Raw genomic sequence first — 15,309 nt, 5'->3', positions numbered from 1 at the left:
CTCGCCGTGCTCCGCAGACTGCTCCCCTAGCCCGGGTGGGTGCGCGTCTCCGCAGCTCCCGCTGCCCCTCCAGCTGGGCACAGGCGCTCTGTGCACCCGGGACACCCAGGGAGAGCGGCTTTAACAAGGCGAAGGGCAAAGCCCGGCCGCTAGGGAGGAACAATCCAGGCGCCGGGACAGGTGGGGGACTACCTGACTGGAATGCAGTTTGGCATTGGGTGGATGGGTCCCACCCACTGTGGGTCCTGGTGGGCATCAGGTCAGACACGAGCGAGCAGGGTGCCCTTGATGATAAGAAGGTGAAGGATACCTTGGGCTGCATTAGGCAAAGCAATTCCGACAAGTCAAGAGAGGCGATCCTGCCCTTCTGCTCAGCACTGGTGAGGACACAGCTGGGATGCTGGGTTCAGATCTCGGCTGCTCCAGTACAGAGAGACATGAACATACTGGAGAGAGTCCAACAAATGGTCATGACCATGGTTAGGGTGCTGGACCATCTCTCCTATGAGGAAAGGCTGAGAGAGCTGAGACTGTTCAGCTTAGAGAAGGGCAGGCTCAATGGGATCTCATGGATGTGTACAAACACCCAAAGGGAAAATGCAAAGAGACTGGAGCCAGGCTCTTTTCAGTGGGGCTCCCTAACAAGGCCAGTGATGATGGGCACAAATTGAAACATGGGAGGGTTGTTTTGAACAACAGGAAATAATTTTTACTGTGAGAATGACTAAGCCCTGGCACAGGTTGCCCCAGGAGGTTGAGGAGTCTCCATCCATGAGGATATTGATGTGAACACAGTCCTTGTTGTGGGCAGCCCTGCTTGAGCAGGTGATTTGGACAAGATGATGTCCAGAAGTTCCTTCCAACATCAGCCATTCTGTGTTTACTATGTACCTTCTGTGGAGGAATGGAAACCCTCAGTGAGGATAAGGGAGCCATAATAAGGAAGGGAGCCCACTTCTGCCCTTTCTGTCCCAAAGGAAGAAGTGTGGCATCAATTCCTACTGCAAATTATTCAAAAATAGAAGGTTTGAGGAAATTCTCTCCCCAAGATGAAGATGCCTCAGTTCAAGGTTATGAAAGGACTCTTCATTCTCCTTTGAAAACAGCCGTGTATGGAACTAGAGAATATTCATTCTGTCAGGGGAAAAAAGGACAGAAGGGACCTCTGTTATAGAGATCTCTTCTAGGCAGTGGCCCAAAAACTTGCATCAGTGACAGGAAGGGAAACGGGAATGTAGTACTGACAGTCTGCAATCCCTGACAGCAATCAGAAAACGTAACAGAGGCAGTCAAATAGCATTGCTAAAATGGTAAGAAGTGCCCTTTGCTTACCATCCTAGTCCACTTAAAGACAGTGACCAGACCTCCCTGAATTCTGGTATCCCAAGGTGATAACATCTTGATGCTGCACTGTTGATCCACAAGGTTTGATCTCAGTGTGGAGCTCATTGTGCTTCAGTGATCCCCAATTCAGCAGCAGTACCTGTGATTCCTGTGCAGCACTGACAGGGGAGCAGAAATTATCATCAGTGTGAGTGTGAGATGAAAAAAGAAGGACTGAGATGAAACTTCATTAATGAAGGGAGTACTGGTTCATGAGCTGCATGCAAGGTGAAAAGAAAATAGGGCAAAAGAAGTAGAGTTTACTGGGTTGGGTTTTTCAAGAGCAGAGAAGAAACACAGATTTCCTTCTGCAGTATCATACTACCCCAATTACAACATGATGCAGTTTGTTGAGGAAAAAAACCCAAACAGATGCTTTTCATATATTGAGCACCTGATATCAGCACTAAGAGAAAACTCAGAAATTTTTAACATGCATTTTAGTCACATTAGGTATCATGTTGTATATGCATACCCATCTCCCATAGCCAACTGGCTTTATTAAGTTGTTAAGTTTTATAATCTACTCACTTCTAAAACACATACCAGCTGCTTCTATTAATGTAGATTCCTTTGAATCATTGTTCAACCACATGGGGAAAAAAACAATCATTACCCTAAATCATCATCTGTTCTGGTCCATCTGACTGGAAATTCATTTTCTTCTAAAAAAGGAGTCTTATATTTTGGAAATGAACCAAACAGTCCTAGGAAGCTGGGTTCATTCCCTTAGTTCTTGAAATACAGTATTTCATCCATTCATACTCTCTATTAACTCCTTTCCTGCAGTAACTTTCCTGTGGGATATCTGTTCTAGAATTTCATGCTTATGAGGGGCAACTTTATCAGACCTGGGAGTTCCTGTCTTGCAATAAATACTTTTCATGGCTTTGCCATATATTTGTTGCCCTTCCTTTTAACCTTTCAATTCTTTCCATATCCGTCTGCAAAATTAGGCATGGCAGGTAAATCCTTACTGAATAATTGACATTTCTTTATTCCCATATGTCTGCTGAGTAGTTTTTGTGCAAATATCCTTTTTCTTCCTTAGTATCTGTCAGGCATAGATTAGAGAATCAACAGATTAGATTCCACTGAAGATTCCAGGGACTTCTTTAATGGTGAGGTATGTAAGTAACAAAGGAGTTTGTTTCTCCACAAGGAAATGGGGCATGGGACTGAGCCCTCGCATTAAACTCCAATGACAAATGTGGATATTGACCTCGCAAAAATGGATAAAGATGGATGTGGATATTGACCTCTGCACAAACCAACTCATTTGTTTATGGACCCAGCTTCAAATAAAAGGGCTGAAACAATCAGATGGAGATAGTGGCATGAGCAAAGATTTGCCCAAGATCAGTGGGATTTGATCTCCTTTAATGATGTAAGCAAACGTAGAATTGTTTTTAAGTTTGTGTAGAAGCTCCCAATAGTTGAATTTACAATGAAAAGATGTTAAATATATAACTGTAATACATATAAATGCACTCTTATTCTGTAAAAATGCATTGCCCATGATGTTTGCTACATTGGCTAAACACACTGAAAAATCTATAGACAGGCATAGTTATATGAAAAATCTGTAGACAGGCATAGTCCAAGCTAATATTAAATTGTTGAGCAAAAAGTAGGAGAAGTTCAGCCAACACAAGCTTCATAAGTGACATAACACCTCATCAACAGAAGCAGGAGCAGGACATCTCTCTCCTGAATCCTGGCTCGCCCTTTGATTCTGTGGAACATGCTGGCTTCTTGTTTAACTGGGATTAATGATCACACCCTTTGATAGCACCAGGAATAAAAAGCTCAGGCACAGATCCAGGGCTTAATAGTTCCTCTTTGAACTCACACAACAGTAGTTCAGAAGCAGTGTAGTGTCATTCCTTTTGTCAAACAAGAAATGACACTTTGAAACATGGTTAGTATAATACTTAATCCTGGTGAGATCCCAAGCAACTATTCTTCTGTTTTCTATATCTAGAGATGCTTTTTTGTTCTACATGTTTTTTTTTTTTTCTTTTTTCAGAAAATATATCTTCCCCAAACCCCTTAAAAAGTATATACTGGGAAAACTGGGCCCGAACCAATATTCTCCATCTGAATGCTGAAAAATTTGTATGTGACAATTCTCATTAATGACTAGCAACATTTTTTTAAGAGGTTACATGTCCACAACTTTACTTACTGCTTTCACCACTCTGAAAAGGGAGAGTCCAGTGCAGAGAACTGTACAGGTTACTAATAAATCTAGGAAAAAAGAAAAGCAGAATTACATACAAGTTATTTTAGACTTTACATTCCTACCTGCATGATTCTTTGCAGCCACAGAACTGACAGTTATTTACTTGGTGCAAGGGATGAGAAATTCAGACTCTGAGATGATCATATTTCCTGTATTATCCACTTTTTCCTTTATTACTTTGCTTCCAACATAGTGTAGGTGAGGGCATGAAGGATTTTATATTTTGATAAGGAGAGAATTGTTCTATGGCCTATTAGAGCATTCCATTTAGGGTAATTTAAAGTCTATTTATGCTTCTGCGAGCCAGATCTCCATTCTTGCCAAGGTTTCCTGAAAGAAAAGGCAATGTCCGTACAGCAAGACAAGCAGCCAAAGGCACCTGGAGCATCTAGTTTTTCCAGTGAATAGGGCTTCCTATTTTTCTTCCTGTGTTGACTATGAGGTTGACCAGCAAATATCTCCCACGTGGTCTTGTTTCTATCTTTATTTCATGCCAGATTAAGCTTTAAAAGAAGTTTGATTCTTTTCCAAGTTTAGAAGTGTAAGCACAGAGTTTCTGCGTTTGAACTTTAAAGCCCAACCTTATATGTATCAATATTGAAAATCCCTCTACACATTTTAAAAGGAACTAGTTCATTAGAAGGAATAATATTCCAGTATTCCTGGAATTATAATATTTGCCTATTTTATTTTCTTCATCTGCAGTAATGCATTACAGAACAGAAAATTTGGTTGGGTAGTTCAAATAGTCCAAGATTAAAAGGCAAAGGTAGACCATTTCTAATAAAGGGGCCATTTATAGCAAAAATAAACCATTCACAGGGAAAGACACTGTATCTTTGCAAGTCAGGTTTACATTGGCAAATGCCATCCTGCAAACATTGCAAAAATATGTCATCTGAATCCCAATTTCCCCTTCCATCTACACCAAGGGGTGGTTTCCATGGCCTTGTGTGTTTTTATGGTCTGTAAGTGTAAATTTGTGCTTCCTGGTTCTGCCAGCTAATAGGACAGCAGACTGGCCCTAAACACACTTCACATGTTTCACTTTACGATATGCATGGTTTGGGTGGGGAATTTAAAGATCAACATACTGATCTGCAAGTGTGTACAGACATTTTTCTACAGTATAGTTATAAACATTTAACATGCACAAGTGATGGGAAAATGGGAATAAACTACAAACCTATGGGTATAATTGGTGTGTATTCTCCCAGTGTTCAAATGTATAAAACAGGACTATTATGTGTAAAGAATTACAAAAAATGGTAGATACAATGGGAATTGCTGATGAAGTAAAATAAGCACAAAAGTAAAGCAAATTCCTGAAGACAACAGAAGACTAGAAGGGAAGTGAGATTTTTTTCTGCTACCGGGCTAAAAGGAAAAGGCAGTTAAAGGATGAAATAAAATGTCTCTGAAACACAGAATTCAAATTATAATCAAGGGCCGTGACATGGCAGAACTCCTATTTCTTTATTTCTTTAGGAAGGAAGAAAAACTAATGATACACCCAGATGCAAATTAAAGGAAGAAGATGGGACGCTCAGGGGGGAAATCTGCCATAAGGAGATGATAAATATGTATTTACCTAGCTGTAATAATTTCAGATCTTTAACATTATATGAGATTCTTGAAGGATTATGAATTTCATCTAAAGACTATTGAAAAGGAGTGGCTCTTTGTCAGTGGAACTGATAGATGTTAAATCCACCACTTACAAATTACATGTTTCAAAGGGAACCACTGAATCAGGGAAAGATATAATACCTTCTACAGTTTAAAATAAAAGGAGAGGATGAGCTAAATAATGGGCCTGATCACTTTTTCACTAGAAGAGCACAAGCAGGTGTTGGCTTACAGGTGTTGGCTTTTCAGCTGGGGAGCTTATGAGAAAGAGGAAGCACTGATCAGCATGAAGTGGCAAGGAGATAACAACATATTTGAGTTTGTAAAATGATGGTGAAAGGAGTGTCAGTTCATCATTCATTCTACTAAGTTTCACTTCTCAATGTGCCAACATCCATGGCTGGCAAAGAGCTCTTGTGCCCTGTTCTGGAAAAGCTATGAAATCATACATTCAGAACATAATCTTCTTTCTATATCACAAGTTATTACATTTCATGCAATTGCTCATGTATTAAGTTAATTATTTGGCTATCAATAAATAATAACTTGTTTTAGCCACAGCACATTTTTCAGAAATGCCTGACCTGAAGGCATCAAGACATGAAGAACTCATTACTTTGAGAGCTCATTCCAGTGGTTAATCTCTTTCAGTGTTAACTAATGGGTATTCATTTCTAATTTGAATTTTTCTGGCTTTAACTTTCAACCACTGGTTCATGTTATGCTTGTTTGCCTTGACAGGAAAGCCTTTATTGCTTTGCATTTTCTCTCTAATGTACTCACCTGTGTTAGTCTGGTCATCTCTGTGAGGTTTAAACAAAAGGAGCTCATTAACACTTACTACAGGGTTAAGACCAAGATGTCTTGGGTTTAACTTTTTTCTGTACATTTTCCAATTTTCCACATTAAAAATACAGACACTGGAATTCTCCCTAGTAGCTCTTGTTTCACCTCTATGTACTCATTTATTTCTTTTTTATCTGCACATTTAGGATTCACATTCATCTTTTTTTGCTGTTGAATCAAATATTGGTTCTCTTTTTTGTTGTGATTTAGTATAAACATTAAGTCCTCTTTGTGAGTCAGGGTTTCCAGGAGCCAGACTACAGAATATGGACACAGACTGAATTATCATTTTTTATGTTTTGTTGACCTAAAATGCCATCCATTTGAATGAGCCCCAGTCTTCCTTTTTAATCAATATCTTGTGCAATACTAAATCATATGCCTCAACAAATCTGTGATCTCATTATAGGTTTCTTTGACAAGACACACTTCTAGTAAAACTATTGTCACTAGCATTAGTCCTCTACATCAAGTTTTTATAACTGTAGTCCCATATCTTTTGTAGTTTTCCTGCTACTTTTGTCAAACCAGAGAGTAGTTACCTAAATTTTCTCATTTCTCTCTTTTTTCCTTTAATATTTAAATAATGCTAAGATTAGTTATGTCTTACAATATTTTCCTGTATTTGTTAAAAATTTTCACAACAGACTGAGGATCTGTTCAGCCAGTTTTTATGAAACTCCAAGGTTCTGTGAGAACCTGGTAAATACCTATCTGGGTACACATATTTAAATCGGATTTTATGTTATTGCACAATAGCAGTTATTAATAAAGTGAAAAATTCTTTCACCACTCATTATGTAAGCAGATCAAACTCCTCCCCAAAAATAAAACCCCTAAAATATTTATGAATCTTTTATTTCTTTATCACCATCAAAAAATGCAGTCTCAGCCAGTAATGACTCTGAGTTTCTTCTCTAATTAATGTAATTAAAAAATCGTTCCAAATCTGTGCAAAACCTGGTTATTGATTTTTCCTGAAGTGTACATCAATATTTTTATAGCCTGAAATTTCTACTACATATCAGTATTTGTTTAGTCTTTTTCTATTTACTTCTATTTATTTTTTTTCTATTCATCACTGAATCAGAACCAGATTGCAAGTACTATTGCTCCATTTTTGGTTACAGAGATGTGTCACATTTTATAGTCAGTGAAGAGCTCCCTATTTTCCTTGACATTTTTCTACCTTTTTCCTTTTAAGTCATGCTGCTTGTAATCTTAGTGACAGATAACAAACCGTGTGATTTCAGTGTATATACAACAGGAAACAAAAGATATGGAAAGCAGTTTGCAGTTTCAAAGTCCAGTGGCCAACTGCAGATAATAATTATGAAGGAACAAGTAGTTAAAAGGAGAGTAGGCAGTAAATGACAGGCAGTGTGTCACTGTAATGCTGCTGGAGAGGCTCTTAGCTCACATCCTCAGTCTGGCAATTCAAAACTGATCAATTGGAACCTTGGAAGAGGAGATATTTCCATTCAGATTTATATTTTATCAATCACTAATCATGTGCCATGTAGCTAACTAGGAAAAAGCAGCTGATTTTGTTCTGATTTAAATGTTTTGTATAGAAACATTGAACACTGACTTCCTGAATTAGTATTCTTTCAGGGTGATAATATCATCAAAAATAATGCAATACTTGGCTCAGATTAGATGTGTGGTAAAAAGAACCACAGCCTCAAAAAATTGAGACCTTGCACAGACACAGAAATGTTTGTACTCAGAAATGAAAAGGAACTGGTAACTTTCCAAGCCACTGAACAACTTCAAACAGCTACCATTAAAAATGAAAATACTTTCCCACACTGAATATGAATTATTTTTCAAAAATGCTCCAGATTTCTATGCAGTAATTTAAAGCCATGCAGTGGTTCTAATATTTTTTCAATGTCCTACAATGCATCTGTGTACTTCAGTTTTGTATAAACAGGGCAGGGGGGAAAGCATCAGAGAAGACTTCTTCACTAAAAAGAAGAGTTTGATATCAGACCTTTTTATTCTAGTGATTCGATTTTGTATTACAGCCTGCACCCTCCTGTTTAAGAATCTGAACACAGGCATTTTCTGGTTTATATTGAAACATGGGAGTCTTGAATATCTCTTCAGCTGCTTCCTAATGTTTGTTCCACAGGAAGGGAGTTAGTTCGTAGCATAATGTGCTTTGTTGTATCTGCATCAGCAAAGCAGATAAGCTCAACCTCTCTTCATCTGAAAAAGGAACAGAGAAGTAGCACCAGGAGACAGTGCAATACTTCAGGATATTGTGAAGATTTCAGGCAACAAGACGACTTTCAGGTAAGCAGAAAAGGTTCTCTGCTGCTTACATTCCTGTGCTGCTTCCCAAACTGCTAGTTTTGGCACTGAAAAGCTCTGTCTTGGGTGTGCTAACATTTTAGTGCTGGGTATTCCCTTCATGCAGAAGATGGCTCTTCACCAGCTGTTCACTGTGACACATGTGGACCAGCGTCATATGGAAGGGACCAGCAGGGCTTTTTCCTGAAAACCTGATGCTGAGATTTGGCTACTTATGTACTTTGATTACACCACAGTTCTTTCCATAGAGACCTTATCACATGAAAGGGCAGGCTCCTCATGAGTCCCTGCACGTTTCTTGCTTTGGCAGATCCCTCCTTAGAATTCAGGGAGGCAGAAGATACTTTTCAGGTCACAAGCATCATTTATTGCTTCTTGGGAGTTTTCCTGGACTGTCTACACTAGCACTTAGTAGAAGGCCTGCTGCAGTAGGAGTGATGGCACTAAATCAAAGCACTGACAAAGCTTCTGAAGTACAATTCTTCTGTGTGCTTCCTGTGAGCGCTTTCTCTCCTACCCTCCTTTACCAGCTCTGTTCAGGGCTGAACTTTTGGCACAGCCATTGACACACAGCTTTGTCAAGTTGCAATTTGCTTAGTAAAAGTGTGGAAATACAGGATTAAAAACTTGTTTATCACAGAACTTGTTTGCTAGCATAGGGCATCAAAGAAAGTTGTTCCGTGGCAGTGCTTTTTCAGTGTCACGGGGAAAGTGAAATCCGTGCCAGACAATGCAGTGCATCAAGCCCAGGAAGCTGCAGGCATTTTTCTTGTAAAATTCTCCTTTCATAGTCCAAATCCCAGACCCTGCAAAATCCCTGCAGTGTGGTGTTTCAAATGAGGTACAGCAAGAGTGGCAAAAAAAAGTGGGCATGCTCTGCTAATGAGGGCAAATTGTGCCAGCTCTTGACAAAGAATAGAGTGTTTCCACCCACATCAAACCTGAGAGATGTGCAAAGAGAGGAGAGAGAGGCTATAGTGCTGTTTGTTCTTTTCTGCTCACCTCAGTCTGGCATCTTGTAGAGACCGTGGATCATATTGTGTCTGATCTTGCCCCCATTAAAAAAGGGACACTATTTTGTGTGGAAGTTGGATTGCCTAAGGGGGGAAATGGCACTAGTCAGATTCTCACCACACATCCAAACATGCTCTCAGGTATTGCTGCTGGCTTTAACAGCAGTAGTACAATTGGCAACAATCAGTTTGTGGTCTTCATTAGGGTTAGGAGCCTGGGTGTTGTAAATTATAATATTCTACAGCTACTATTTAGGGTATTTATATGCATTTTCAGACAGTGCTGCAGTACAAGGAGAATATCCATTTGGGGCTTTCCAGTTTATAACAAATTTCATAGTTTATATAGCATTCAACTATGCCAGACATTTTTTCTAGTATTAGACATTTTTTTTCTTAAGTACTTTCTGTGATAACTTAATAAATCATTCCTCATATCCTCAAGTTTAAATTATATTCCCATACACACTGCATCCATCAGAGTTGATGAGAGTGCAACAGTGCATGCTCTAACTTCCAAAGAGCTGACATCTCACACCCTCATTAGCAGGACCGTATCTAGAAGCTATAAATGCTTTCTAAAGATCCAAACAGCACAGCTCCCTGTGACTTATTCACTTTGTGCTTTCCTTCAAAAGCAGCTGAAAGAGGCACTCTGCACCTGCCTTCTCCTTGTGCTGACATCTGTTTTTAAATGAGAAAGGAGGCAATGAATGTTAAGCTGAAGGGACTTATTTATGATTGCAAAGATTCTTGGCTTGAAGAATGAGTTCAATTCCAGTGCCTTTCACCTTCCTTGCTACACAGGGAGACAAAGAGAGCATTCATAGACATAACACATGTGACATGGGGCAGTCTAATGGCATTAGAACAGTTCAGTGAAACATTAATGAATTTACAGTGATGACAGCACAACAGTGCCGGGATTTAATCTGCTCTGTGCTAAGTGGTTTTCATAAGTAACCTCAAACACAAAAAACCAGTGAGGACTAAAACCTTTCCTTTTCTAACAAAATATAATCAACTTTTTTCTTTTTAAACCAGTAGCCATTCCCTTGGTGTTCGTCCCGTCTCAGGTTCTTCTCACCAAGCTCAGATAAGACTGCAGTTTTTCCAAGCATCTGATGGTTCAAATACATTTTTGCCCCTAATCTCCTGTGCTTCATGCTGCTTGCCTCAACAGCTGCTGGGACTGAGACATAGAAAAAACTTGCACAGAAAAAAAAATGTATGATCTTGTCTATAGCACTACACCTTTAATCCAACCTTATATTCACTTCCTTTTCTTCACCATTATACCTCCCTGCTGTCACATATCTGTGCTTACTTAAGTATTTGAGTGAGGTGGATATGTAAGGTGTTAAGTCAGATGTTAGCAAGGTTCTTGAGATGACGAAAGATGTGAGTGCTGGCTGTTTACACAAGCTTTTATCCTGCTTCACAGACATAAAAAAAAGTTATTGCCATTGACTTAAATTAGCATGGTGACAGAGACAGAGACCTCTGCTAGAATGCCCATTTCCAGAATCCTGAAGAGGAAGGTGTTGGGTATGAGGAGCTAAAATGTGTGTGGGAGCTTGTCTTCACAGTCTACCCAGAACAGAGGTCATACTTTAACATCCGCAAAATTATTCACAAGATTAGTAATTTCATTGTAGATATCCTCCTAAAAGGAGAACTATGTGTCTGTACTTCAAGCAAAGCAAAGTAGTCCCAGATTTCTGAAATTTCTGTGGTTTTAAATATATCCCATGACATTTCCCTGAAGAAATAGGTGTTCTTCCAAATGCTATAAAGATACATATTATAAATCACATTGTCCTTTCCAAGGAAAATGGATAATGAAACAGACAAGAAAGGGGACAAAAATGCAAATAAGAGTCTCTCTGTATGCTTTCAGGATCCTCTAAATCCAACAGAAGCTGATTTCAGGGAGGCTGGGGTGGGGAAACATGCACTGCAGTCTGCAGTATTCATACAAAATGGGTAAATACAATGAAGCTTGCCTTCCTTTAGTGTAATATCAGTAAAACCAAGCAGTGTGGGGTGCAGTGTAGACCAGCTAATTGCATAGATACCCAAAGGTCTGGACAGACTGGTGTAGCACAGCAAGGACTGTGTGATCTGTACCCAAAACAGCAAGAGCAAAGGCAACTTTCATAGCAGGCAGAGTTCATTAGTAGAGCAGTAAGGTGTGAGACTCCAGATGCACTGGAGCAGTTTTCTTACAGAAAATGTGACTCTAAGGACATTGCCATGAGAGAGGAACTACAGAAGCAGGGCAGAGCAGAAGTGCATCCACAGAGGTTTCTTTACTTCCCTGTCCGCTTGTCAATTGATTTCAGTGGTGCATCCACAGAGGTTTCTTTACTTCCTGCTTGTCAATTGATTTCAGCCGGAGTTCTCATGTCAGTAGGGATGCCTGGGAGAAGACAAATCTATCCTCTTTCTATCAGAAATGCTTTGAGAATCAGATTCACAGAAGTGTATTAGATAGGATTGATTGCCTTCATTAGCCTCATTTCAGTAATATTATTACATATAAATCACAAGACAATTTCTTATGGAATTACATTCTTATTATATCACAACATCTTCATACCCCCACCAGTTATCATATTCATTTTTCATATGTTGGAAATCCCAATAAAATTAGCTAATGGACACTAATAGCATGGCTGTTATCTTTCACTCTCCCATATGTTCTGTTATTTTTTTCTTTTTTATTGTTTTTGTTTGTTTTTCTTTTTAGTTGTCAAATTGTATTGCAGAGCACAGAATGCTTTTCTAGTCCTTACAATGTCTCATACATTAAAAAAGCATTAGAGAAGATATCACCTACATCAATTTGCTTTAAAATGTCTTTTCTTCATAGCTACTGAAAATAGGACTAGTGAATGCATTAATCCTAAACAGAATAAGTGGTCTAGGCCAAAATTTACTAGTAAAAGGATGATGTGGGAAAAAAAATTATAGCTTTCTTCTTATTCTTGGTGTTCAAAACAATTCATTGTTGATAATAGTCATAACAATAAGAGGAACTTGGAGAGAAAATAAAATTACTTTGTCTAATTCAAACCTGGGGAGAAAATTATTTTTCCTAAACAATGAAAAAGCTGCTTTCCAAAGTGGTTTTATCTCTATGGAACTGCTACAAAAGTCATGCTGTTACATACTCCTTCTCTTCAGTATGGAGAAGGCTGGGGGAGATATTTTTTCACACATATTCCCAGGCCTGCTCTATTCCCTTTGTGCTTTGTGAGATCAGCACAAAAGGTCTAGAAAGTAGGCTGGAAAAATCAGCTGCAGCTTCTCCTTGAGAGAAGAGCTCCCCAGGTGCCTCAGTGCCAGCAGAGCCAGCTGTTCCCCACCAGCAGCTCGCTCCAGCAGACTGACAGACCAAGGTCGTCATGCTGACTGTGATCCCTACCTGGGGATGGGAAAGCCCAGCCTCTAGGGAATGCAGCTGGTGAGGACCAGCAAAGCATCTCCCATCTACCCCAGAATCAGGTGCCAAAAGGTCCCTGCTTTCTCCCTGGATGTCAGGATCCTACCTGCACTTACACCCCGCAGGTTTATCCATGAATTCTTTCTAACAGAATGTATTAGCAGCAGAAGAGCATGATTGCATCCAGACTGTGACCTGGGGCTTCCTACAGAGCCAACACTTTTTGGTCTATTATATAAGCAATAATTTTGCAGAATGGCTGAGCTTGAAAAGCACCTCTAGAAACCAACTAGGCCAAACAAACCCACTGCTCAAAGCAGAGTCAACTTAAAGCAGATTTTCAAGGTCACATCTCATTGGGTTTTGAATATCTCCAAAGATGGAGAATCCACCACCTCTCTGGGAAAGCTGTGCCAGTGTTTAACCACTCTCACAGAAATTACTGGGTTTTTTATGTTTAAGTGGAATTTCCTGTGTTTCATTTGCTCCATTGACTCTTGTCCTCTCATTAGGCACCACTAAAAAGATCCTGACTCCATCCTTTTCAATCACCTTCTCCAGGTATTTATTCACACTGATGAGATCCCCCTGAGCTTCCTTATCTTGCGGGTCAACCACCCCAATTATCTCACTATCTCAGCCTTTCCTGTTAGGGGTGACACTCCAGTTCCTTAACCATTTTTTTGGCCCTGCACTGGACTCTCTCCAGTAGCTCAACATCTCTCTTGTCTTGGACAGCCCAGAGCAGGACCTAGAACTCCAGGTGTGGACTCAACTGAGTGGAGGGGCAGGATCACCTCCCTTGACCTGCTGGCAAATATCTTCCTAATAAAGCCCAGAAGGTCCTTTGTATTAAAGCTGCTTTTCACCTTGTTGACCCCACAGCTTTTATGGGTACCTGCAGTTCTATGGGTTCCTTTGACTAGGCATTTCCCTTTTTTGACCTTCAAGAGGTTTTTGTCAGCATATTTCTCCTGTCACAAACATTTGGTATAGCAGCCACTCATTCCAGTTTTCTATCATGTGTAAACTTGCTGAGGAAGCACTCTGTCCCACTGTCCAGCTATTTTATGAAGATGTTAAACACTCTTGGCCCCAGTATCAATCTCCAGTGTACACGTCTGTGTGGCTGATCAAAGGCCTTTCAGACCAGCAGTTCAGGCAATTTTCAGTCCAGCTCAGTCCTGTTATCTAGTCTGTACATCACTGATTTACCAGGAAGGATGTTACAGCCGCCAGTGACAAAAACCTTGCTAAACTCAAGATAACAACATACACTGCTCCAACTGATCTGTAGTTTCTTCTTGAAGAAAGGAGTGATATTGGTTTCTTCCAGCCCTCAGGACCCTGCCTGATGGCAATTCAAGAAAGGTCTTGCAGTGACATTATCTCCCTCAGCACTCGTTGTTGCATCCCATCAGATTGACTTGTGTTCATTCTAGCTGGGTAAAGGTCCCCTAATCTGGTCATTCTCCAGCAATGTCAATTCTTGCTTATTCCAGATGTTTCTATGTCTCTAAGGTAAACAGGGAGATCCCTGAAGGTTGGTTTTACCAGTAGAGAAAAATGAGAAAACAGCACTGAGTACACTGGTCTTTTCTGTCTCCTCTGTCACCAGGTGGCCTTCCCTGTTCAGCAGTTGGCCAACATTTTTCCCAGTCTGCATTTTGGGGCTGATATACTTGTAGAAACCTCCCTCTTTGCCCTTCATGTCTGTAGCTAGATTCAACTCCAAGTAGGCTTTGACTTTACTAACCTGATCCCTGCATGCTTAGTCAGTGTGTCTATATTCCTCCCATAACACCTAACTACTCCCACCTCTTGAATGTTTCTTTTTTACCTTTGAGCTTACTGTTCATCCATGCAGGCCTCCTCCCACCTCTGTTTTACTTCCTGCAGGTGGGGATCAACAACTTCTGAGCCTGGAAGAGCTGATCTTTGAAAATCAGTCAGCCCTCCTGAACTACTCCTCTCTTCTGCAAGAGGGTGTCACATGGAATTCTTCCAGGCAGGTCTCATTGTTTGCTTTCCTGATGTCCAGGGTTGTTAAATTGCTGTCTTCTCTCAGAATCATGAGTTCCATCTGCTCCTGGCATTCACACTCAGGGATCTGTGCTGAGGCCACTTCTGTTCAATATTTTTATTGATGACATAGATGAGGGTGTTGAGCCTTTCATCAGTAAATCTGCAGATGACACTAAGCTGGGAGCATATGTCAATCTGTTGGAAGGTAGGAGGACTCTGCAAAGGGACGTGGAATGGTTGGATAGGATGGGCAGAGTCCAATAAGATGAAGTTTAACAAGTCCAAGTACCGAGTCCTGCATTTTGGCCACAACAACCCCCTGCAGTGCTACAGGCTGGGGACAGTGTGGCAGAACAGTGCCCAGGCAGAAAGGGACCTGGGGGTGCCGGTCAAGAGCCTGC

The 15,309-nt window shown here is 40.3% G+C and overlaps 1 protein-coding gene across 1 annotated transcript in view; it reads right to left on the bottom strand.

Annotated features, from left to right (window-relative positions):
• Window positions 1–478, bottom strand: part of CA8 (carbonic anhydrase 8) — a 52,080-nt gene extending 51,602 nt beyond the window's left edge. Inside the window, exon 1 of the mRNA XM_014307853.2 lies at window positions 448–478. Within this exon, the coding sequence (XP_014163328.1) occupies window positions 448–478 (31 nt within the window). The remainder of the gene's footprint in view (window positions 1–447) is intronic.
• Between the last annotated feature and the right edge of the window lie 14,831 nt (window positions 479–15,309).

Source organism: Geospiza fortis, unplaced genomic scaffold (assembly GCF_000277835.1).
Source record: "Geospiza fortis unplaced genomic scaffold, GeoFor_1.0 scaffold121, whole genome shotgun sequence".
NCBI lineage: Eukaryota > Metazoa > Chordata > Aves > Passeriformes > Thraupidae > Geospiza > Geospiza fortis.
This window is presented reverse-complemented; position numbering and strand designations above follow the sequence as displayed.